Raw genomic sequence first — 27,150 nt, 5'->3', positions numbered from 1 at the left:
CTTAGTGCTGGCTTGTCATGGGAAGGTGTCCCACCACAGAGGCTGGAGTAAGGCAGGCCTCTCCAGGACCCTTGTAAGAAGGTTCGAGGAGGTCCTGCGTGAGAGCGACATGGGGCTGAGTGCTCCAGACTGGTGCTCCACGTGCACCCACGAGCACAGGCTATTGTGTGACCCCCCAGGCTGAGTTGGCCAAGTGAGTAGGATGCAGACCCTTGCAGCCTGCCCCCATGCATATATAGAGAAAATTATAGAACTCACCTCAGGTTCCTTCCCCGGGTTCATCCAAAGCCTAGGAGACATCTGGGGAGGGGAGAGGAAGAGGAGGGAGCAGGTTGGCTCCAAGGTGAGGAGCAGATCCCCTGGCTGGTAGGCATGGTCACCAGGCTGGCCTCCTCCTCCACCTCCACCTCATCTGCAACCCTGCACAAAGATTCTGGAGGTTGGTCTTCTCCCCTCAGACCTCAGTGAGGTCTCTGCATCAGTCCAGGCCAGAACTCTTCTGCATCCTTGGCCAGTGGCAGCCAAGGGAGCAATAGGAGTGCTGGCAGCCATGAGAGGCTCTGAGGCAGCATTGCGATCAGTCATGGCTCCCTGAGATGCTGCTGTCTCACACAGGTATTGCAAAGCTGGCCACATATGAGAAGCCCTTTTCCTACTGCCTGGAGTTATAAGCTCTGCAGGAGAAGAGGAGCAATGGAGATGTCAGGTGTGGCCAGAGCAGTCAGAAGTGCAGCTGTGAGAAGCCTCTGGAAGCAATTATTTCAAATTAGCAGCACTGAATCACCCACACTAATGCTATTTTGAAATAACAATTTTGAAATTAGCATTATTCCCTGAGGAAAGCATGAGTGCAGATTTCAAAATAACTAGTTCATTATTTTGAAATAGTCTACATCTACACTGAAGTGCTATTTCAAGATACCAGAGGTATCCCAAAATAGCTCTTCTGCATTTTTTGGGCATGCCCATTATTTTGAAATATAATGGGCTTGCTATTCCTACGTCTGGAATGTAAACCTCATTCCACGAGGAATAAGGGACTTTTTGGAATAGTGATTTATTTCGAAGAAAGTGTTGTGTAGACAGCTATTTCAAAATTAACTCAAAATAGACTATGCAACATGTGTAATTCAAACTGAATAGCTTGTTTCGAGCTCCAGGTGCAGTGTAGACACACCCATAATGGGCTTGGTAGTGTGGACACTCTGCTTATTAATTTGACATAAGAGGGGTTATTTCGAAATAACTATTAGTGTAACCCATGGCTCAGAGAGGAATACAAACTCTCCAGCTCGGAATTGGTTTACTCCAGCTTTCCCCATCCTTCCACCCACCCAGCAGATGGAAAAATGCTGTGCCTGGTATGGCAAAGAAGTTTCCCTGCCACACCCACACCAATCAGATCTTAGAGTTAGCAATAAGACAAAGAACATTTGAGGAAAATATTCCTGTTTTTCACCATCCAGGCCCTTTTTCTTAAACTAGATGCTTTTTTAGCAGACTTATAAGATTACTGGGGATCTTTTTATTTGTTTTCATGTGGCATATTTATCCTGGAGCCTTTCTATCCATTATTCATCAGAGGTATTGTGTTTATTCAGTGATGTAAAGCTGACTTTAATTTACCTTTTTAGTAGGATCTTTTAGGATGAATATTCTTCTGCACAGTGGTTTTTCTGTTGCAATTAGATGGGAAATAAGGAGCCAAAGAAGGCTGGAGAACAATAATGTGATCTGCATTACAAATGATATTCAATTTCTAAAGCACACATTAATTGTATCTTGTTTGGCTTTAGATTTTGGAAATAATAGTTGTAATAATTTATTAAGTCATTAGTAACAGTACATGTACAGGCAATAATGCTGCATCAGCCAGCTGTTATAAAGCCATTAATTAGTACAGAGAAAATATAGCCCTAGTGCATAGTTGTCAATATGTATAGTCAACATCATTAGTAAATACAGTAAAAGTATTGGCTATGATTAAGATTTTCTAAATTAAGTAGTAATGTTAGGTACTTCAGTTTTTGAGTGTCCAACATGACACACTTTAATGGGGGGCTGATTTGCAAGAAGTGATGTTCAGCACCTTCTGCAACACAGACCTCTTTGAAGTGTCCCAAGTTGGACCCCTAAATCACTAGTCAGTTTGAAAATCTAAGGGAATCCCAGCACCACTGCAAACAATAAATAGGCATGCACATACACTGAGGGTATGTCTAGACTACATGGCTCCGTCGATGGAGCCATGTAGATGAGTTTACTAGCCATAGGAAAATGAAGCAGGGAGTTAAATAATCGCCGCTTCATTTACATCAAAATGGCCACAGCGCTCTGCCAATCAGCTGTTTGGTGGCACAGCGGGGCAGTCTGGATGTGCCATGGTCGACAAGGGAAACCTTTGTCAACCGCTCTGGTAAACCTCATTTACCCAAACGTAAAATGTCAAGTTTAAGCATGAATGACAGTTCAAAGGTTTCTCTATCAAGTCTGGTGTTAAAACAGAATTATTGGACCTAACCAATTCAGTTATAAGATCAAAAACACATATTCCTGCTCATCCAGAAATATAATTTATACCATCATGTGCCGACAGTGTCCGTCTGCTATGTACATTCGACAAACTTCTCAGACACTTCGCCAAAGAATTAATGCACACAAAACGTATATCAGACAGTATCACAAAGAAAAAAACAGTTTCTTGCCATTTCAACCAGAAAGAGTATTGTCTCAATGATTTGATTACCTGCATCCTGCTTCAAAGACATTTTAACACCAGATTTTAAAGAGAAACCTCTGAACTGTCATTCATGCTTAAACATGACACTTTACGCTTGGGTCTCAACAAAGATACTAATTACCTTACCCATTACAAAGATAGCTTTCCCAATTATCACCTCTAATATCATTAGCTCACAGACATTCACTTCTCCCTCCATCCCCCCTCTGTTCTGAAATTTGATTTGTCCTTTTTATATATGTTCACTTTTTTTATTGTATCCCTTTGGTATATATGGTCATGCTAATTTTCTTCCACAATTTGATCTGAGGAAGTGGGTCTGGCCCACGAAAGCTCATCACTTAATAAACCATCTTGTTAGTCTTTAAAGTGCTACATAGTCTTGTTTTTTGTTTCAGCTAAACTAGACTAACACAGCTATATCTCTATTACCAGTCTAATGAAAAGAAGAATGTAGTCCTGACACAGGTGTGGTGCTCATACTATTACCTAGCTTCTATATTGACAGACTTGGTGTTAAAACTTTATGTAAAGCAAGTAAATAGATAGATCTGTGGTAACAGGCTGAGCCCACACTAGAGCAGAGTGAAGCGCTGAAGTTCTGTTCTTCAGTATCTTCTGCAACATATATGGAAAAAGAGGAAAGAAAGGCAAAGTGTATAGGACACTTTTCCCACACTGCAGACTGAAAACATTCAATACTTGTCCTGTGTCTCTACTCAGTGGATATCCTTCCAAGGTGTGTCTACACTTCAGGGCTTAACTTGAAATAAGTTCCGCAAATTGAGCTACGTCAATAGCATATCTTATTTAGAAATAGCTTATATCAAAATAGAGAGCGTCTATATGGCACTTATTTCAAAATAGAGCACTCTTCCTCCAACTTCCGTTATTCCCCATACAATGAGGGTTACAGGAGCTGGAATAAGAAGACCTCCAGCTTGATGCTATTTCAAAATGACTGCCTGCTGTGATGATGCGGACTAAATTATTTCGGAATAGCACTAGTTATTTTGAAATAGTGTTGCAGTGTACACATATCCTCAGGGGCATAGTGGGAATGTTGACACTGAAGTTATTTCAAAATAACTCCCCTTATTTTGAAAAAACAAGGTGAGTTTCCACACTGCCATGCTCATTATTTTGAAATAAAGGACTTCTTATTTTGAAATAATAAATCCTGCTTGTGAAGAGGAATAGCTTATTTCGAAATAGTTATTTCGGGAGTTACCATTTTGAAATAACTTATTTTGAAATAACTCCCTAGTATAGACATAGCCAGTATGTCCCCCCCAAAATAGGATTTATTTAGGAAAAATATATGAGTTCTATTAACTGATTTTATCTTTGTCAATATTTTCTACTCTAGAAAATATACAAATATCATATTTGTATAGGGATATTTAATACTTCATGAGAATGAAATCATAGGTCAAAATCAAGATTTTCTTCCAAAGTTAGAGTAAATTATCTTAATAATAACAAGTGGCATGAACTTCAATTCCTAACATGGAACATTTAGGGTACTTCTAGATAGCAGGGCTACTTTGAGATACCGGAGGTATCCCAAAATAGCTACACTGCATCTTTAAAATGCACCCGTTATTTTGAAATTGTTTTGAAATAATAGGTGTGCTATTTTGGCAAGCCTCTAACCCTTGAAGGCTTAAGGGGTCTGTCAAAATAGTGCATTATTTTGAAATACAATCGAAAGAAGATGTACAATTTGCAAAATACAAATTATGTATCTTATTTCGAGTTTAGGGTGTTGTGGAGACACACCCTTACATTTCAATAGTTCACATATTCCATTCAGAATGTCCAAATTGTAGTTAGTGAACTTTGCTTTTCTAAAAATAGATGCTATTCTGCATAGGGATTAGATTGGTTCTTGCCATGCCCTTTCCTTAGTAGAAAAATGAAAAAAGCAGTTTTGATTTGTGGTCTGCTTTGCTAATATATATAAAAAAAGTAATTTGTTTAATTTCATAGTCTCAATACTTAATGACTAGGAACAACATATATTAAACCAAAAAAGTTTGCACACAAGCTGACAGTTACAACAATCAGGACACAAAAGTGATGATGACACACCACATACACTATGTAGAATTTTGCAATAATTCTATTCTATTGAACAAAACTAATCTATCACTATTCTACACAAATTACTGCCTTTTGTTTTGATTACTGAAATTTAAGCTAACCTTTTTACTTTATGTTTTGACCATCCCAAAATACTATCTTTCTGAGGCAGTTTTTCACATCTTTCAAATGATTGCTGCAATCATTTTTTAAAAATGTAGATATTTACAGTGGTAAAACTAAAATCAATCTAATTATCCACAGCAATTCTACCTTCCATCAATTTGCATTATAAAGGCATAAGAATTGGCCATTATTTAGCACTTCTGACTACAGTTTCAAAGAGGTATACTTATGTACACATACCATTTGTTAGAATTCTGAAAGCAATTGTTTCATCTTTTAGTGCACATTTTGATAGTAGAAAATGGAGAGTGATTACTGAATAAGAAATCCATCATAAAATACATCTGTAAACTACATAGCCATTATAACAGGATTTATTTTCCTTGAGACACACACACTGAAAAATTAGCCCACAATATGTCCCAATCTCAAGCAGGGAGGTAGACCTGAAAGGCATGGAATATTAACGGGAGTTGCAATGAAAAGAATCAGGGCTTTGGGGTGGCAAAAAAAGTGAATAGTGATAGAAATGTAGCCATGTTAGTCTGGGGTAGCTGAAGCAAAATGCAGGACAATGTAGCACTTTAAAGACTAACAAGATGGTTTATTAGATGATGAGCTTTCGTGGGCCAGACCCACTTCCTCAGATCAAATAGTGGAAGAAAATAGTCACAACCATATATACCAAAGGATACAATTAAAAAAAATGAACACATATGAAAAGGACAAATCACATTTCAGAACAAGAGGCGGATGCGGGGGGGGGGGGGAGGAAGGAAGGTAAGTGTCTGTGAATTGATGATATTAGAGGTGGGGAGAGTGGGATGTTTGTGAGTTAATGGTATTAGAGGTGATAATTGGGGAAGCTATCTTGGTAATGGGTAAGATAGCTTTGTAGCTGTTTATGGTTGAATCACCAAGTGATTATTTTATGTTATTGGATAGCAATGGCCAACTTGAGGTAGACATTACTGAGTGAGATTTTTTGGCCTATGGCAAGAGGTCAGACTGAATGGTCCCTTCTGTCCTTAAACTCTATGAATCCATTAATTTTATGTATTGAAAGGCACAATATAGGAGCCTATTACATATTCATCTTTCATAAATAGAGGCTCCAATTCAGGAAAGCATTTAAGAGCATGGTTAAGTTTGACAGACTTTGATGCTCAGACATGGGCTCAAAGTTAAGCACGTGCTGAGGTGTCTTTCTTCAGTAGGGATATTTTTGTGAATCAGGGCCTGAAATAGTAAGGCTAAAAAAAAAAGAAGACAATTATAATATAATGTTTGGACATCAAAATAAAACATTTTGATGACGTCATTTCAGTGTTTCCATATTGATTGAAATATTTCTGAATATTTTGAGATTTTGAATTTTGTCCTCATTTGAGATTAAAAGAAACAGATAGATGGAAATTCTGTTTTCTGACTAGCTCCATTACACCTATCTTCATGGTGGGTTTTAACTGATGGTTAAAGTTATCAAGTTGCAGTATGTGCTTGCCATGGAAAAAGGCTATGTAGAACTCCACACCACATAACTCACCATCTTCTTCTGGTCTCCCGCTCTATGTTTGCTGGGTTAGCTGGGCAATGTGTAGGCCCTACTTGAAGAAAGTTTTGCAGTATTTGAGCCTATATAAAAATAAAAGATGCTTTATCATTAATTATTATTATTTTATTTTATGATTATAAATTATTGCAAAGTCTATTGACAAACATTGGCTCTTCTCCACTTCTACTACACATGGGACATAATAGTGATGGAAAGAAAATAGAAGTAGTGCTTCTAATATCATAGCTTTTTATCAATGCAATCATTCTTTTATAGGATGCAATGTTTGCTAAACTTTATTTACTTCCCTAATTAAAAATATGTTAATGTATGGTACAAAAACATGCAAAAATATTTATATGAATTGAAATTGGTATTCTGTTATTATTCATGGTGTGATTAAAATTGCAGTTAATAACACTTTTTTAAATCTTTCAGGTATTTGTGATTTTTAAAAAATTTGACAGCCTTAATATATATATAATTAAATTAAATAAATTTAATGTCCACGCAAAGACCACCTAGGTTGGCTGCAATCCTGTACAACATTTAACAATGAAACACGTACTGCATAGGATACCTCTGCCCTTCACTACCTACCGATGTACCTCTAGCATGAACTGCTGGGACTGCTAGGGTAATCAATGCAAGAAAATGGATTTAACCTTATGATGGCAAATAGTAACAACTACTGTTTAAATGGGAATTCATTAGTGTTTGTTCACTTTAATGAGGATGCATTTAACTAAATAACAGTTAAAAAGCAGTTAAATAGTATTTACTGGATTTTAAATACATGTGAAATACACACATTACAAAATAAAAAACAAGAGTTTTATTTTCCTGGCTATTCAGCAGGCCTCGGTAACAGTGCTGAGCTTTCATAGGCACCAGCCTATCAGCACAGTGGTGTTTCTTTTGATAAAGACAAATGTTCACGAGGACCTTCATCAAGAGAAACAAATTCATTTCCAATTAGTTCTCAGCCAGCTATTCAGTTGGCTAAACCATTGGGCTGGTTTTTGCATCAGTTCTGGGAACTAGCAAATCCAGCACAAACTCAGCTTTAAATTACAGATAACACAACAAAACTGTTCACAAACCTTTTTTTAAACTCTGAACCATTGTTTGCACCCTGTACTGTTTATGAGACTTCATGTTAAACTTTTTTTTCAACAAGCATTTGGGGAATAGCTGTTCTTCAAACTGAATTTACATAAAAAAGGGGAATTTATACATCATCAGAAGTATTTGGTACGCTTTACTATGTATTGGAAATTTATCTTTCATTACTCATTCATGGTCACACACTGTGAATAATGAATAGCAATCAAATAAAGGCCCCAATTCAGTAAGGTCCTTAAGCATATGTCTAACTTTAAAAATGTGAGTATTTCCATTAAAATCACATACTTAAATATACCTTGCTGAATCATGGGTCAAGGAAAACAATTTGCAAACTCTTTATAAACTGACATTTGTTCTTAAATAAAATACACAAAGGTTTGCAAAAAAATACTTTCTCGTGAATTGTTCACAAATACTGCTTTTTGAGAGAGAGAAAAATGGGATGTTTGTTGGATATTTATTCACAACAAATAATTTGACCAGTTCTACTTCTCAGGGCAACACTTGCCTTAGTGTATTCAATATACTATACAATATGTTATATGCTAAACAAAGGCTATTCAACATGCGGCTCGTGGGCTGAATGTGGCCTGTGGACCGTTTGTTTGTGGCCCTCAGTGTAGTTTGGGTTTACACGGGGCTCAACACATGGCCCACGGATGTTCCTTTGAACATGGTCTCCACTGGGAACACACTTCACAATGGTGAGTCAATATAATGGTCTTCTGTTGATAAGCATTTTAGTAGTTAAATTCCTGGACAGTCATTGCTCATTAAAAGTACTGTCACATGGATGGAAATTCAGTAAATATTGCATTTTATTAATATCAGCAGAACTGACTCAAATGGGGCCTGTGTGTTGTGTAGTCTTGCCTTAATCTTTATATTCGTGCCCATTAGTGTGAAATAAGCTATTTGCATATATTTTTACATGTTTATATAACCACACTTAAGTTGCGGCTGTCTGCACGTGCTGTGAGTATCATTGTGGCCCCTGGGGCTTCCAAAGTTGAGTAGCCCTCCTCTAACTACAAAGCATCTTAGTTTTAAAAAAAGACTTCTAAGCAGTACTTAGATACCACAGTGATATCACTGGAAATACTATAGATGGGAAAACAACAAGGAGCCTTGTGGTACCTTAAAGTCTAACAAATTTGCCCATGAAAGCTTGTTGGTTTTGGAGATACATACTATAGATAGAGAGACAGGATGGTTAACAGTACTTTGCACAGTCAGATACTTGTATTTGTTTTTAAGACTGAAGTTTGCTGTTAATTTTATAAGAAGATTTTTTGTTCCAGCTTAACTTTGTTTTCCTTTCTGAAATGTTAGGCACTACCAATGCCCCTTGGTATTGATGGAAAGAGTCCAAATGACTTCAGTGGACTTTGGATCAGACCCACCGTTATGTTTCTTTTAGAATCAAAAAATAAAGTGAGAGTCCCCTGTTGTGTGATCTTGGCCAACACTGGTATGGTTACTGGGGACTGATTTGAGGAAGCTCCAGACAAAAACCATGAGACTCTGTATCTAGTGTTGTGTCTTTTGCTCTTTATGCAAAAAAGGTAATAGAAAGCAACTACCTCGGTACAGTGGAGTCCAAATAACTATGCAAACTATATACAGCATTCAAGGCCTAAACACATAAATTCATTACTGTTCTGGCAAGTTCCTAAACAGAATATAGAGGGCTTATGGACTTTTTAGAGGAAAGCTATTCAAGTCCTAAACACAATACTCTTCTCACTTTAATGTAAAAGAACATTTAAAATGATGCAAATACATAATTATCACTAAATATGTGATCTGTTAAAAGTTAAGTCTGAGAAGTGGATTATGACTTTCCTCTGGATACTATCTTTTAGACATCATAATAGCCCTTTCTGGTGTAACTGTAGCAGCAAAATCTTCCTTCTCTGTAGTGTTAGGGTCACTTGTGGTAGAACCAGAGACATGAACTCACTGGTAACATCACAAGTCAGTATATGATATGTACTGTAGGCTCAGTTTTTTCAACAGGCATCAGTGAAGTAGAACATCCTGCTGAACTTGTGCTCAAAAAGATGGTTTATGTATCTTCTCCATGACATGTGCGATGCCCCCTCTACCTAATGAAAAAGGGGACCAGTCTGTGATTCAATCACTCAACGTTTCCATAAATTATCTCAGCAGGTATCTTGAAACTCTTGGGAGGCGTTTTGAATTCAACTGTCACAATCTATTCAGGAACTCTAGTCCTTGAAGACAAGAGTCAACACTACTACGATCTGTGCTGAATTAGTTTAATTTATACAGAACATTTCTGTCCATTTAGAATAGGCATCTACTGCAATCAAAACATGTGTCTCATAAATAGTCCAAAGTAGCCCATGTGGACTTTTTGTGTGGGTTTAAGTCACCCCCAAGGAGGCAAAAGGAGCCCGTTTAGGCATTAAATTGTAATTGCTGATAAGCTTGATGTTCTTTTGCTGCTTTCTGTATTTGTGTATCTTTCTCTGGTCAGTAGCTAGCACACAAACTCATGGCAAGGACATTCATTTTACACTTTCCAAGTGGCCCAGATGTAATTCTTAAAGAATGCAATACTAAGATTCATAGAAATAATCATATTGGTACCACACATTGGATAACTTTGGTCAGAAAGGACTGTTATGTATGTATCATACAGTTGTTTGAACCTCCACCAACTCACTATGATCCCATCCACCATAACCAGCACTGGATCATTTTTAATTTCACATTATACCATGGCATTTATCATCAGAGGAGTGGGGAGACAGGAGTCAGTTTGTGTCAAATAGGACATAACACTGGTCTGATCTCCTTCTTATCTTCTACTTCCAATAGCAAGCAACCAACATTTGCATGTTGGTTGGTACTTTTGAACTCATTACTATAAAAGTGAACACACTATAATATTACCCAGCTCTGCACCCATGCTGCAAGAACTTTTTTCAATGAAAATTAGAAAGTAGAAGTTGATGATCTGTAATAAGAATAAACTGTTTCCTATACAGATATTAGTGAAACTCTTTAACTCTCCAACTGAATTCAAATCTTGCCTATCAATTTGAACATAGTTACCATCTGCCAAGGTAAGAGATTTAGAAACAAAGGCAATAGTCCTTTCGATATGAACTTCCATCACATGGGAAATTACTTTTTCTGTTACACTGGGGGAAGTGTCAGAAGATAACTTTATAGTAAAAAATATGTTGAAACATGTAGAGGTCCCTTCAGAGAGTTGCAGCTTTTTGGTATGCTGCGTTGAATCAACAACAATTCTGTCCAGTATGTGAAAGTTATTGTACCAGATGTAACACTGTTGGTGTAGTGGCCAGAAGCCCTGGTAATAATAGAACATCACCAAAAAGTAATGCAATTATGAGACATTAGCTTTGTCTTGTTGTCTTCATGGATTGGTATTACCCATAGTATCACAGACCATCACAATGATGAGTGCTAAGGACTCAAGCTCCCATATATTTACTGTATCAGAATTACCAGGTGAGAATCACCAATAGGGAGAGCATTTGGTTTGGAGACTTGAAGAGCACACGATGAACCATGAACATAAGTAATGACCTCACAAGTTATCAGCTGTCACAGCTATTGGAACATGTGCAAGGTGTCACGCGTCAGAATTTTCAACAAGGTTTCATACTTACACCCCCTGGAGAAACATTGCAATGAGTGAGGTGATTATCTGGTGGCTGTCCTGTTGGATGTTTCACACTATGGTTCTTTGCTTATTTAGACTAGGCAACCATTTTAAATAGAGTTTCTTTTACATCATCTACGATCATAAATATGAATGAGCATGTCCACTCCTTTTTCTTATTTTCACTTCCACACTATGAATGTTTCAGTGCCCCATTTCTCATAGGGTACCACCTTCATTACCCTTATTCTTATTAGCATCTATGTCAATGAGTTCCCATAGCAACTTCAGGTTATTACAGAATTCCACACAATTTTACTATTAGGCATCTTGCAGTATTAACTCATACCATACAGTATATTTTCCAGCATATTGCTGCACAGTTTCCAGAACATCAGCACTTAAATCTTGTACTATATTCTTGTAATTTACTGACCCAGGGTTATCCCTCAGTCAACTAGTCAGGTCAAACTGTTTCAGGCCAGAGGAAATTGCTCAAAGGTCTAAAACCTATACCCTTATGTTGCATCCTTATCTTACTTATCCTTAACCCACAACTTATACCCATTAACCACACATAGATTAACTGCAAGCAAGAAAAATTCTATGAATACATAATCCAGTCACATAATTATAAAAGCACATCAAATTATTACCGTTTTATGATTTATGCAACTTTTTATTTTAATGATAAGGCTACAATATGTAACTCCAACTTTAAACAAAAAAGAATATGATTTTTTTTTCACTCTGAGCCCATACCTTAGGCAGCTTCACAAGTGACTTTCAAAGGCTCTTAGGTGCTCTTCCCCACTAGCTCCAATGAGCACTATAGTGTGAGGAGTATCCTGCAATATGTTGGTCATGGCTCATTGCCAAATAGAAAGTGTAATAATGAGGTACTTGCTGTCTGTCATCAACCTTCATATAAATGTTGGCTTAAACTAGATTAGTCTTGGAGAAATGGAGTGAATGAAGTAAGCACATCCTATATCTAGATGCAAAACCAAGTTAATGGTAACCTTTAAGTCACTTCAGCTATGGACACACATTTTCATTACAGATAGGGATGTTCCCTTTTGCTCCAGTTACATTTTGATAAAGTTCCAGAGTCCAGAAAATGCTGAAGTTCTACCTCTAACCTTTGGGCATATCACAAGAGGTACTGCACAAACTTGTAATATTTAGAAATTGTACCACATTCTTTGCTTTAACATGAGTTAAGATTCCAGTGTCATCCTGAAAGACATCAGCTGCCTTGTCCAAAAGTTCAGCTAATTTTTATTTTGGGTAGGATTCCTAATTATTTTTAAAACCTACAGCATTTTATGCTTTGTTAATCCCACTGAATCTCTCAGCCACTCTCTACCAAACAACAGCAGGACTCCTTTCTTTGCAACATAGAGGTTTAGCATATATCCTTGCAGTTATATGTTACATTCACTATAATAATGCCCCAGAGTGCAACACTCTTCCCAGTACGATTTTAGTAATACTGAGATTTTCTGCAACTTCACCTCTTTAAAAGTCTCTAATAACCCTGCTGTGAAATTACAGAAACAGCAGACTCTGACTTAAGCTCAATTTTAAATCTTACTTCTTCTACTTGAAAAGAAACCACCTAACAACATTGCATTTGTCTTCTAAATAAAAAAAGAAAGTTATAGAATTGCAGTCACATTCTCATACTCCATGTTGTCATCCAGGAGCAATGGGTGAACCTATGACTGGGGAAAGCAAATCTCCCATTCTCATCTGTAATGGATCCACCCATTTGTAGGCACCCCTCTGTGGCTGATTAACTACAAGTTCTTTGCCTGGTCATTTGGTACTTTGTAGCTCCCTTGGTCACTTCCCCCAGATGTTGCCCTGTCTGATCATCACAAGGTTCTGAGGCTAGAATCTCACTAGCCCTGTCTGCGGTACCATCAGTTCTTGTATTCAACTGGTGGCCAGTCTTCAGGCACTGGACCTGGGCCTCACCCAGGTCTAGAGTTCATCTTGCACTTGGAGCTGTCCATAGTGCTGCTGTTATCCCAGTCAGTATATAGAACTACCTGGGTCAAGCTCCTGTGAGGAACTGCCAGGCCCTAGCCCAGCAGCTTCTTTTATACTGAACTGCTGGGCCCTGATTGGTCGCCATGGAGACAGCCACTCTATCCTGCCTGGAGGACCTCTCTTCTGCTCCTCTCGCTGGGATGGAGTGTGGCATGGCCTCCAGCCTCCTGTAGGGGGTACTGGGGTCTAGTCCACCCCATCGCACCATCCCTTCCATCCAAGGCAACCCCCAGCTGTCCAGGGCCCTGTAGGAGCCAAGCACTCTCCACTGTATGGGCAGGCCACCCCTCCTCAAGCAGGTGGCATGTGCTCCCAGACTTCACCCCTCCCCCCAGCCCAGGAGGATGGGGAAGAAGGAGAGCAGGCAGCATGTTGCCCCAGCCTTCCTTGGAGCATGGGGAGGGTGGACCCCCTCAGTCCTGGAGGGCAGGTAGTTCTCCTGGATCTTGAGCATGGGCAGCACCTGGCCCCAGCCTCAGGAGGGCTGGTGGCATAAGCCCCAGTATCAGAGGAGCTGAAACCCAGACAGCCCTGTAAGACTGAGGAAGATGCATTGAAGAGGAGCAGCAGCTGGGGCAAAGTGTGGTTAGAACTAGGCTGGCAGTTTGGAAAGGCATTGCCTTTCCCTGTCTCTCATACCCGCCGCCCATGTTGCCATCTGCTAACTCAAGATATTAAAATCATGAAATAGAAAGAGGAGTGGCTATCCTAGGAGATTGACACTGAGGGGCATCCAGATGCCCCCGGATGGACAGAAATAGAAAGGCCATGTTCTCTACACTGGAAGCAGAGGGGCGGCATAGGAACAGGAAGTATAAAAAGGTGGGTCTGGAAGCTCAGCTGGGTGCCAGCTGCTGAAGCAGTCAGATGCCTCTTGTGTGTCCCTGTGTTGGAAGACTGCCACAGGCTCTGTGATTCTGAGGATACTGACACTGCTGGAGCCACCTGTGTACCAAACTGCCAGTGGCCTTCTAACCACAGCCCCCTAGATTGTGCTGAGTGTTCAGCCCCTTTTCCAGAGTCTCCTAGAGTTTGGTGGGGGCTCAGCTGCTTTGCCAGAGCCCCAGTTCCTCAACCCTTTCCTGCTCTACCTTTCCTGAGGGTTTAAGCCCTGGAGTCAGCTAATTCCCTCCCTGTCAAGGCTGCTGGTCCTAGGTGTGACAGTGAAAAGGCATGGCCACCCCGGAGATTGACAGCAAGGGCCAACCCCACGATATATATGCTGACATATGCTGTTGCCACTTATGCTAGAAAACTGTAGCGAGGACTCTTAAAAGGGCCGGGGGATGAACAAGGAAGTCTAATGTGTATTTTCCATTTCTTACTTCTATAACTCTCCACCTCTATGAAATACAGACTGAGAACTAATCACTCTCTGAAAATGGACCAGGAAACTCAATTTAAATTAGCTTTTGTAGGGTCATTTTCTCCTTCGGGGAAAAAAACAAAACAAAGCTGTAAAGGCCAACAGTTAAACTGGCTGCACAATGCAGAATCTGTCATTTGTTCTTCCCCTTTCAGGGAGAAAGATGTAGTGATGAGAAGAAGCAGAAGTTGAGATTTTTCACCTTTAATGAACGTGCGGTCCCTGAAAGGAATCCAACGCAAATCCCAAAGCTCTTAGGATGTCTATGTCATATGCCTGCCTTCCTCATGCTGTCCTGTTCCCCACCCTCACATTTCTAGGTATATGACTGACATGGGAGCCAAGCTGACACAGGCTCCCTAATCACATCTCGACAGTAGAAGAGACTATAAAAAGGGCATTCATGCTGCAATGAACAGTGTTAATTTATGTTGCAAACACAAAGATTGTTGCTATGGGAACATGTCATCCCCTTTCTGACTGTCCACTTCCTGCAACAATGTAATTTAATATTATGTTGCTACCTTGGAGGGGCTGCTTCCGGCTACATGGAAGGAGGTACAGGGCAGATAGGGGCTGTTCCTTGGGACTGCACTGCTGTGAACAGCGTGTGTACTTGCCCCTGTGCCGTGAAGAGAAGGTAAGCACATGGTCCATATTTTGAAGTTTCACATTAAGAAAAATCAAGCCTACAGAAATAATTCAAGGTTCATGCTCACTGTGGTTGCAGATGCAGTGAAAGAATTGGGTTTTCCTAAATAGGCTGCACCTATATTTCTATTTTAGAATGTGCTTCAAATAATCACTTTCTATCATGCTGTATAGAGGGAGATATGTAGAACTATAGCTCTTGTGTCTAAGTCTTTGCACTGATCATTTATCCACAGAAAATAAGAGTACACAGAAGGCTTACCTTGATAGCAGGTGGGCTGTGCCAACCCCTCCTTTGCTGGACACAAAGGATGGCAGATATCCTATGGTCGTGAGACTGCATCTGTTCCTTTGGATTCAGCATTGGTTCCCTTTCCTTAAATGGACACTGAGATCCTTTACACAGAGAAGAGTTTGAAACCCATTTATATAAAGCAATATTAGAGGTACATGCCAAAATGGGGATAGGGAACAGTAATAGTTAAACAGTAAAACAATAGCACAAACCCTTTTTCCACCTCCAAAGAGACCAAAACTTTCCCCCATATCCCTGCCTTCTCCCAAAGCCTCTAATCCTACCCATGGCATATACAGAGGGAGGAGATACACTACTAGGTGTGGTAGCTGGGCCCCTTGCCTGTAGAGGTGCTGCTCCTTGACCATCTGGCCTTCAATTGCCATCAGAGCACCCATGCATCTAAGTCCAAGATGCTCGCAAATTCCCATCTAGCAATGTCCATTATAGTCCTTTCTCCAGGCTTAGGTACCCTCACCTAAGGTGCATCTACACTGCACCCATAGGTCGAAATAAGATATGCAATTGAGCTATGAAAATTGCATATCTTATTTCAATCTAATTTCGAAATAGCTTATTTCAAAATTTGGCACTGTCTACACAGCATTAAATTTCAAAATAAACCACTGTTCTGAAATGTCTCTTAACCCTCATGGAACAAGGATTTCAGGGATGTCAGAATAGCGATCCTGTTATTTCAAAATCTGTTTCAAAATAACGAGCTGGTTCAAAAGACGCGGAATAGCTATTTCAGGATACCTCACGTATCCCAATATAGCGTCATAGTATAGATGTACCTGTCGAGAGCAACAATGTTCTCCTTTTCTCCACAGAGCCCCACCCAATTGTGCACACTACAGCCAAGAGGACTGGACTCCTCCAACTCTTTACCCATCTGGATTGTTGAGCCTCCGGGAATAAGTTGGTCACACTTAAGCTCCATCTGCTGATTTGTTATAATACACCGGTCGCAGAGAAGAGTCTAGGTGGTTTTTCAGATCAGTCCATAGGATAGATTTTTCAATCAAAGCAGAATTCTTTGGTAGGTAAAACTACAGCTTCTGAATTTAGCATGCATCTTGTGTACTCTCAGTGATGAGAAAGCTTAGTTTTGAATAATGAATTCTGCCCAAGCCACAAGCTCTCAGTCTTTTCCCTATAAATTACTGATAAATTGGTACTACAGATCTAAACAAAGAGACAGAGAAACTGACAACTTCTCCTCACAATGTTGACCTCATTTTGCAGATGCTAAGACTCGCAAACTAGCCACATTCTTACTATTTTAATTAAGGACAAACATTGTTTTACTTCTCATTACTATTTATGGCTTTTCAAGGACATGTTTGGGTTCTAACTCCAAATAAAATCATTTCCCTTAAGGGGTAGTGCTGATTTGTGACCTCACGAAAGGGTAAAACATTGGAGAAGAATACAGCATAAGTTAATTTATTTACAAGTCCTTGCTTCAAGTGATTAATATCCATCTGAACCACAAGGAATCTGCTTTCAAGTTTTTTTGTCTATTAAAAATGTGGCAACATTTCTTTCAACATACACTTGTCAGATATTCACAGTAATTCTCCCGTCTACAGCATGTTTGAAAACCAGTGTTTTACTGCTCTTAAAATTATATGACTGTCTTTCATCACATTCAAATTGTCTTCGAGCCAAAATCTTTGGTCTTTGATGTTCCATCCTTAAGATCCAATAGTGTGGTTTACTCCCTTAATCCAAATTTACTCTTTTAGGGTACGTCTACACTACAGCGCTAGTTCGAACTAACTTAGTTCGAATTAGTTAATTCGAACTAAGCTAGTTCGAACTAACGCATCTAGAACTAAAAACTAGTTCGAACTAGCGTTTTGCTAGTTCGAACTAGTAAGTCCACATTGAGTGGACTCTGGACAGGGCTTAAGGATGGCCGGAAGCAGTGCCGGCAGGGCATAAAAGGAGGACTTAGAGCATGGAGATACTGTCTCAGGCTAGCCGAGGGCTGCGCTTAAAGGGTCCCGACCCCCACCCCGGACACACAGTTCTAAGGGGTGCCCCGCTTGCAAAGAAGTTCTGGCTTGGAGTGCCCTGAGTGCCCACACTGGGCACATCACACCACTCGGCCATCAGCCCGGCTGCACTTGCCGCAGGCTGCCATCTGGGGAGAGGGAGTAATTGGGGGGCTGCAGGAGAGCTTCCACCCCCAGAAGCCCGCAGAGCCAGCCCAGTCCTCCCCATCGGGGGCTCGTACCCCATTCCTCCCTCACCTCCTTCCACTTGCCCTTCCCTAGCCCCCCTTCTTATTGATGTACAAAATAAAGATAACGTTTCTTCCAACATTGACTCTGTCTTTATTGAACAAAACTGGGGGAGACTGGGAAAAGGAGGTGGGAGAGGGGAAGAGAAAGGCTGGGAGAGGGGAGGGCAACTAACATGATCAGGGGTTGGGAACAGGTCCCAGATGAAGAGAGGCTACAGAGACTGGGACTGTTCAGCTTAGAAAAGAGGAGACGGAGGGGGGACAGGATAGAGGTCTCTAAAAGCAGGGGTTGGGTGGAGAGGGTGCATTCAGAAAAGTTCTTCATGAGTTCCCATAAAGAAGGACTAGAGGACACCAAAGGAAAGGAATGGGTAGCAGGCTTGAAACTAGTAAGAGAAAGTTGTTGTTCTTCACAAAGCAAATAGTTAACCTGTGGAACTCCTTGCTGCAGGAGGCTGTGAAGGCTACAACTAGAACAGAGTTTAAAGGGAAGTGAGATCAAGTCATGGAGGTTGGGGCCATGGAGTCCTATTAGCCAGAGGGTAGGAGTGGTGTCCCTGCCCAAAGTTTGTGGAAGGCTGGAGAGGGATGGCACGAGACAAATGGCTTGGTCATTGTCTTCGGTCCATCCCCTCCAGGGTCCCTAGGGTTGGCCGCTGTTGGCAGACAGGCTACTGGGCTAGATGGACCTTTGGTCTGACCCAGGACGGCCATTGTAAGCTCAGGGCTCAGTGTCGGGGGTCTCAGTGGACCCCCTTGATTTTCATGCACACCTGGTCCTGGGTGGCCAGGCTGGCAGCTCTCCTGCCCTAGACGGCCACTTTCCTGTGCCTAGTGCGGAGATCGTGGACGAGGTCCACGATGTCCGCACTAACCCAGGAAGGTGCCCGCCTCTTGCGGTCCAGGGCAAACTCCCGGGAGCCGCCAGCCTGGTCCCGGCAAGAGGGGGTGGGCTGGGGGGCATCGGGTGGGTGGCTCTGTGCTGTGCCAGGTGCAGGGTCTGCTAGCTGGGTGCTGGCAGGCTTGCACCTGGCACGGGCACCGTAGCCAGCCCGTGCCCCTTTAAGGGGTCCGGGGCCGGGAGGGGGGCATAGAGTTTCCCTGGTGTTGGCCAGAGTGGCCACCAGGGAAACCTGGGGAGGGCTAGCCTCCCACTAGTTCGAACTAAAGGGCTACACAGCCCTTAGTTCGAACTAGCTAGTTCGAACTAGGCGTTAGTCCTCGTAAAATGAGGTTTACCTAGTTCGAACTAAGCGCTCCGCTAGTTCGATTCAAATTCGAACTAGCGAAGCGCTAGTGTAGCGCATAGGAAAGTTAGTTCGAACTAACGTCCGTTAGTTCGAACTAACTTTCTAGTGTAGACATACCCTTACAGAGCTAAATCAGGACCCTATTTCCCTAGTTCAAGCACAAGCAATTGTGTTTAATAGTGTTCGTGTATATAGTAGGGGAAGAATAATTCTTCAGAAATCGCCAGGTGAAATTCTATGGCCTGCGTCATGCAACAGGTCAGATTAAAATGATCACAGTAGTCCTTTTTGTCATTAGAATGTGTGTGTCAGATCTTCAGCTGGTATTGTTTGGTATCACCCTGTTAGAGTCACCAGCAGGTCACATAATCTTCATCTGAGTGTTTACAACTCTGAGCAGCACAGTAGAAGATAAGGGACTTTGCCCTGTGGCATGGAGCTTTCCTCTGCAAGGACCCTAAGCAGGAGCCCAACCCACTTTCTCAGACATTGTTATTTTACAGGAACTGTGGGCTCATCTTAATATGCTGTTTGATCAGAACGGAGCTCTTCAGATCCAGGTACAAGCTGAAGCAGCATCTGCCAGCTCTTGCATCCACTCTCTGAAAGCCTAAGCTGTCCCTACCTGATAAGTTTGATGGGGATCATGCCAAGTTAACCAATGTTGGCTCCAAGTCCTGTTGGGGCCACAGTCAGTACTGATCCATAGGGTATGAATGGGTTTAGTACTGATTATGCTCAATGGAGATACCTTGAAAGTGAGTGTTTCAAATGGGTCCAGTCCAGATGGATCCAGTCCTGTCCATAAATAATTTAAGAACTTTGTACAGACACTGACAGATATTCTTCAGTGTCTCTTCAATTACACTATTCAATTGTTGCTGGCCAGAATTCTACCATCTCACGGGGCTCCCAATTGTGCTATGAGGTCCCAAATCAATGTAAGTTGAACAAGCCCAGCCAGGCCCCACCTTTGCCCTGACAAAGAGAAAACTCTCACTGAGCATTGTGGTTGGGCCTGAATTGTTGCATGCCCAGGCACATTTCAGCAGGGTGCCTAACCAAAGACTAGGCTATCTCTGGGTCATGGAAGGCCCGAGTACATTAAGTGGGCTAAGGTTGGTTTACACTCCACTCCTCCTCACAGCATACCATGTTGCTGCCTGCCTGCCAGAATCTTGGAAATCCTTAACCAGCACACTACCCTGCTGTGTCTCCCCCTTCCACTTAGACATCTTTTTTATTAACAACTAGGAGTTCATTAAGGAGCATAGATTTCCCATTCTTTGCAAGGATTCCCCTACTCTTGTCAAGGTCACTGATGAGTCATTTCTGTCTTCAAGCCCCTTCTTACATCAGACAGTCCCCCTTGGAGATTGCTACTCTTGGTGGTCACCAAAAGATCTTGCAACGTGGAATCCTCCATGCTCACCAATTATCGTTTATGTCCCCTGGTTCATTATTCATGACCCCAAATCAGCTAATACTTCTGTAGCGATTACTAAAAACAGCCACAATGTGAATCTGCAGGAGATGTGGTCATGATGAGAAAGATACAGTTCTTTCAGTTATGAACCACACAGCCATACTACAGTTGTGTGCACATACACTATGTTACATACAGCAGGGCTGACAGTCTCAGTAGGCCGCTGAGCAACGTGGGAGGGGGCCCTCTCCATGTCTCCAGAAGGGGAGGGGCCTTGGGCAAAGGAAACAGAACTGGGGGCATCCAGACCTCAGCACTGCCCAAACTATGGTGCACCCCCACAGCCCTCCGCACTGCCTGGAGTGCCCTGTGCAGCACTCTGGCAGAGGTTTAAAGGCCCCAGGGCTCTGGCCACTGCTGCTGCCGCAATAGTAGCAGTGGTATTGGGGAGCTCTGGGGCCCTTTTATATCCCCAAGCAATTGCCCCCTTTAACCTCCCTGTTGGCAGGTTTGGTTACATATAACAACCACCAACAGCCGGGAAAGATTCAACAGCATTATAGGTGTTACCTGCTTCAGAAAACATCTTTGCTATTTTCTGTACTTAGCACAAGAAAAATTGATGCTATGATGATCATTCCTGTGCATTGTGCCTTTGCCTTTTCACCTGGTGATACTCTGGAAAGGCAACTCACTGATTGAGATGTAATCTATTCATGGGGGCACTTCTGGACGATTGCTCTTATAGGCTGATTTCTAATTCTACTCCAGTGGAGCCACTGAATAACTTAACCGGCATCCTGCAAAGCGACAGTGCTCACACATAGCCAGCATGTAAGTAAGTGACCATATTAAGGGACTCAGTGCAGCAACCTGTGAAATACCAGACAAAACATATATAACCCTCATTGCTGCTCTCATAAATTTGCTGTCCTTTGAGGTGAATTTATTTTTTCAGACTGGTGGTCCTTGCATAGGCAGGAAGTCTGATGGGTATTCCAATTTTAATCATGGGACTACTTATGCCATGCCAACAATTATTCAGTACACTCTTTCCTATGGAATTTTAATGCAGGTGTAATGAATCACTATGTTGCTACTCTGCAATGCTTTGCAGATCTATATGCACCATATGCACAAAGGATGAAAAGTAAATAAATGTATGCTGTACTCATTCTTATTTGTGGATATTAGTGTTATTTAGTAATATCTTCCCCTGGCAAATTGACTCACTGCGCAAAATGCACAAGAGTACTTTAGAATAGATCCCATTATCACGCCTACTGCTGAAAATCAAAGTGCTGTTACTGCTTTTCACAAGGAATAACTGCCAGTAGCATTTTCCATTCTCCAGTGTATCAAAGATGTACTCCCACCATGGGGCTGGCAATTCAGACAAGCTAATGAACATGAATGCATGACTATCATATTACTCTATAACAAATACATACAATGTGGTGCATCAGTTTATGACCAGAATATTGTTTCATGGGACCTTTTCACTTTAATAGGCCATTGTACACACCCTGAACAATAGGATTCTCAATTTTGTTTGGTACCTTTAAGCACTATTGTAATACAAACAGCACCCGGATTCATATTTACAAACAGGTGAAATTTTTCAACCAACATTTTTGATTGAACATTTTAAATTCAGCAACACAAACATTTTGTGAATTCAGGTCAATTTTGCCAAATTATTGGGGTCAAAAATTCTGAACAAAAAATTAATTTGTGATAGATATGGTAATCTCTGTAATAGCCTTGAAAAACCTTAATGAATTAAATTTAATTATCTTTAAAGCCCACTCTAATAAATGAATAGTTTATGCATTATTCTGGTTGGGCTTGGACTTGGTGGGGCTGATTTGTGGTGTAGGAAACTCCATGAGGGCAGGGGAGAAGCAGAGTTGGAGTGCATTTGGGAGAGGGGAAGGGATGAAATGAGCGGGGGCTGGGACAGAAGGGGGAGGAATTAGGGTGGGGTGGGACAGAGCAAGGGTGGAAAGAAGCAGGGAAGGTTGGTATATTGAAGGGGCAGAGTGGAGGCATGGGCTGGGGTGGAGGAGTGGGTCCAACACCCCTCAGTTAGAGAGGAAGTTGGAACCTATGATTGGGCATATAATCTCTTTATTGGGGAGAGACATGATGAGAACCCTGGGAAGTCTTCTGAACTTCAAAAAACTATAAGAAACAATGTGCCAGGATTTTCAGGACAGTGTCAAGACAATTGCCTGGGGAAACTCCATAGGGACATGAATGCAAACTTTCCTACCTCTAGTTATCACAAATTCTGTCTTTTGAAGTCACATACTGAGGAGAGGGCCACTGTCTGCTGATAACATGTTCCCAGAAACTGAAGATCAAAGGTTCCATCTGAATAAAGGAAAGACTGAACTGCTCCATGAAGGTGCGAGTTCTCAGCATAGGTTATTATAAGCATGCAACCATAGAGGAAAACTAGCCAGCACACATATACCCTATTGTAGTGTTTGGACAGCTGATTCCTACCAAGCCTCAAGTTGGAGGTTAATCTCCAATAAGTTTTTAATGTTTATGCAGGTTCTTTTACTATTTAATATGTTCTCTCTAATGATTTCATCTTAAGAATAAATGTACATGTTTATAAGTTACCACATAGCCCTGTATAAGTGCTGGCTATTACAGCTGTTCATAGCCTTCAAAGACAAAGCAAAACACAGACGCAGGATTGTTTAGGCAGTCTGTCTTGCAGGGGATATCACAGCATTGGATGAAATTGTGCATTCTGAAAAAAAACCATCAGAAGGGAGAGATTTCATAATTGAGGTAAAAAGCTGGGTGTCCCAAGAGTCTGTACTGGGACCTGTGTTGTTCAACATATTCATAAACAATCTGAAAAATGAGGTACAGTAATTACTCGTTTAACATGTGCCCGCTTAACACATTTTCACAATAGCACGATTTTTTATTAGGGAACGTTTTCGAATAACATGATCATCCCCGAAATAACACGAAAATAATCAAGTGGCGGACTACTTCACGCAGTGATATTCGTTGGTGAAAATCGTGGTAATACACATGAGTGGATGAATACGTGTGGGCACAGCACTCCTCCACTCACTCACGTGTTTACAAACCTCTGCGACTTGTGTTGCTAGATATCTTGCAGTGCTAGATATCACCAAGGTGATCAGCAGTGAAATCCAATGATCTGGATGTCACCAGGCCCACTGCTGGGAGGTAGCAGGGTTCGGGGACAAAACAGGCAACTTCCTTAGGGCCTGGTGATTGAAAAGGGCCCAGGGCTCCCAGTCACTACCGTCACCACTGCTGCAGCGCCCCAGGCTCTTTAAATTGCCACTGGAGCACCAAACAGCATGCTCCATGTGGTCCTGAAGGCTGCCTGGGGGAAGCCCCCAGCATGGCATGCTCTGGGTAGCCCTGTGGCCTGGCTACCCCCATCCCTTCTGCCTGAGGCCCCTCCCTTTCCAGGATCATAGAGGTGGGCCCCACCCATCTTGCCCAGGCAAGGCTGTTGCCCCCTGAGTGTCACTAAACCTCTGATTACCAGATGCTAGAACTGACCTACAGGGAATGAGTTACTTGACAATGATTGCCCTGTTCTGTTCATTCTCTCTGAAGCATCCGGTATTGACCAGTATCAGAAGACAGGATACTGGGGTAGATGAGCCATTGGTCTGACTCAGTCTGGCCGTTCTTATGTTCTTATGAGAGTTACACAGATCTCTACCCAAAGAGGTAACAGCTGAGAGCTGGAAGTTTAGAAAAGGGTCTCCTTAAAAGATGACTGAGAGGGAATACAGATGCAGTGGCCCTGAACTGTGACACACATAAGACAGCACATGCCAGATCTATGACAGTGTGAATTGCTGTAAGTGCCAGTAACAGGGAAAGCAAATACTGTCAAAGGTAAAAGCAAGGACAAGAGTGTCTCAGAAGAGAATAGCAAAAAGCCAAGAGAAAATGAATTCTGAACTTCTGAACAACAGTCAGTTAGTTGAGCTATGCAAAGAAATGCTACTCAACACCAAGGAATGCCTGATGCTGATGCAGGTTGATTTGCTATATTCCGATGACCAGAAGAGAAATGATAGTCCAGGTTAGGCAGAGGGAATCTTGGCCTCAACTCCCTGGATGGAATAGGCCACAAAGAAGCTGACAGGCAGAAATCATGTTCCATTGCAATCAAATGCACCATTGCAATCGGGGCTGTGTGCTGATTGACAGGGCAGGAGAAACTGCAGCTGGATAGGGACAGAGTATGACTGGAAACACAGCTGCACAATGAGAGAAAGGAGGACAAGGAACATCAGCATTAGCACAAGACAGACAAACTGTGTTAGGACTGCAATCAGGTATCATTCTCAGTGGGTGGCAGAGACTCCAAATAACTCCTATATTTTAGGAATGGGGGCTGATATGTATATGTTTCCATTTGCTTTTGAAATCTGGCTTTAGTGCTGACTGGGATAAAAGCTTTGGATATTTCCACTCATATGGACAAAGATTATGATTCCAGTAAACCAAGCTTTGCTAGAAAGTTTAACAGCCCCTTAAATGTATGGAAGCAGGTTTTGGGCATTCAGAAAAAAGACATGACCTATGCTTAGATGTCAACTCAAATTAAGGGTTAACTAAGAAAATGAGTTACCACAGTCAGTGAGGCTTATGAATTAATAGGGTTAGAAGAATTCTATAAACTCTGCCATCCCACCCCAGATTAATGGACAAACCCCCTAGAGATGTGAAATCTAGCTGAGAAATCGGCAGCCCTTATGTAATCAGAAGGCCTGAGTTTGTTAGAAAACTTAATAGTGGTTGAATGAGATAATGAGATTGGAGGACAAGGATTGGGCCAGAGCTTGCGGTTGGGGGAATATCTACTCCAAGAAGTCCTGGAGCATGTATTCTCTAGGTTGCCAGCAAGCTCACTTTCTTTGGGATTGCTTATTCCACCCATTGAGGCCAAGTGCAGTGCTGGGAGAGCCAGCTGCACCCCATTCTTACATAATTGAGAGACTAAATGTCCACATTGAGGGCTCACGCATCCAGTCTGTGGAAGGCATGCAGTGCCTATATGAGCCATTCACATGGGCCTCCTCCCCCACATTTGTACCTACGCTCCAGGGTGCAGATCCATTGGACCACCAATAGGAAGACCGGGTGGTAGCTAATGGGGAGATATTCATTAGGTGGAGATATACTGGGACTGCTAAGACTGTTCAGCTCCATGTTGTGAAACCCCCTCAAGTCTCTCAGGGTATGACTACACTACAGGACAAAGTCGAATTAAGATACGCAACTTCAGCTACGTTAATTGCATAGCTTAAATCGAAGTATCTTCACTCGGCTTTGAAGTAAGGTGATTATGAACTGGTAACCACAGAGAAAGTCCTTGGCAGGGTATAAAGGATGGACTGTGACCAGAGCCCTTTTTGGAACTGGGAGGTGACCTCTGGTAAACTAATGCACATAGAGAGAGAGAACGTATTAAAGAGAGTAAAAACGTAGGCTGCGTCTAGACTGGCATGATTTTGCGTAAATACTTTTAATGGAAAAGTATTTGCACAAGAGAGCGTCTATACCGACATGTGCCTTTGCGCAAAAGATTTGCTTTTGTGCAAAAGCATCAGTGCCAGTGTAGATGCTCTTTTGCACAAGAAAGCTCCGATGGCCATTTTAGCCATCGGGCTTTCTTGTGCAAGAAATTAACTTGGCTGAATACTTGTGCAAGAGGGCTTATCCCAGAGTGGGAGCATCAGAGAATTTGCGCAAGAACCACTGATTTTGTACAGTACAAAGTCAGTGTTCTTGTACAAATACTTGCGGCCGGTGTAGACAGGCGGCAAGATTTTGCTTAAAAGCGGTTGCTTTTGTGCAAAATCTTGCCAGTCTAGATGCACCCCTAATGTTTTCACTTTATGAATACATGTGGTTGCTCTCAAGGAGCTGTGTGGTAACTTAACTTCTGTCAGTTACAGCTCCATAGCCTTAAAGAGAGACCAAAGCACAGCCAGTTAGCAGTCTGGCTTGCTGGGGACAGCAGTGCAGGCATGAAAGAAATCCCAGTCAAAAGGGAGACAGATGTAACCCACACACTTTCTGTGTGTGGTATATTGTCCCATGTAGTGGCAGAAAGAATGAGAGAGCTCTACAGCCTTAACTGAGAGCCAGCAGGCTTTTAGCTCAAGTTGTAAAGGGTTATGCACTAAGCCCGGGAGCTCGTAGGTCCGGTCTCCCTGTCAGCATTTCAGAGACATAGGTGTCCAAAAAAAGAAAGGAGACCACTAAGGAGACAGGAGGCTCAAAAGGCTGCCATTGGTGGAACTCAGAGAGATGAAACATGGGTGCAACAGCCCTGATTAGGTCATTTTCATTTTGACATTTTCAAAACAAAATTTTATTTTATTTGAAATGACTTAACTTTGAAGTTTCCTTTCCTTTAATTTAATTTAATTTTTTTAAATCAATATTCAATATAAAACCAGGGCTTAGCTTCAGTTTGAACAAAAACATTTCATTCAACCTTTGAGTTGCCAAAACGTTCACATT

General features: G+C 41.7%; 1 protein-coding gene across 7 annotated transcripts in view; it reads right to left on the bottom strand.

The window, feature by feature from the left end:
* YIPF7 (Yip1 domain family member 7) overlaps positions 1–27,150 on the bottom strand; it is an 87,009-nt gene that overhangs the window by 10,930 nt on the left and 48,929 nt on the right. For 4 of the 7 annotated variants that reach the window (XR_012904309.1, XR_012904308.1, XM_075930494.1 and 1 more), the window contains exons 6-7: positions 6,498–6,586; positions 259–420 (exon numbers count right to left, since the gene is read on the bottom strand). Coding sequence is in view for 5 of the 7 variants with exons in the window: in XM_075930494.1 (XP_075786609.1) it covers positions 279–420; positions 6,498–6,586 (231 nt within the window). In the remaining 2 variants the exon portion in view is untranslated. Of the gene's footprint in view, positions 1–258; positions 675–1,626; positions 1,715–6,497; positions 6,587–27,150 lie in introns of those variants that run through there. The other 3 variants (XM_075930495.1, XM_075930496.1, XM_075930498.1) reach the window with 3 other exon arrangements.

This window comes from Pelodiscus sinensis, chromosome 5 (assembly GCF_049634645.1).
Source record: "Pelodiscus sinensis isolate JC-2024 chromosome 5, ASM4963464v1, whole genome shotgun sequence".
Taxonomy (NCBI): domain Eukaryota; kingdom Metazoa; phylum Chordata; order Testudines; family Trionychidae; genus Pelodiscus; species Pelodiscus sinensis.
This window is presented reverse-complemented; position numbering and strand designations above follow the sequence as displayed.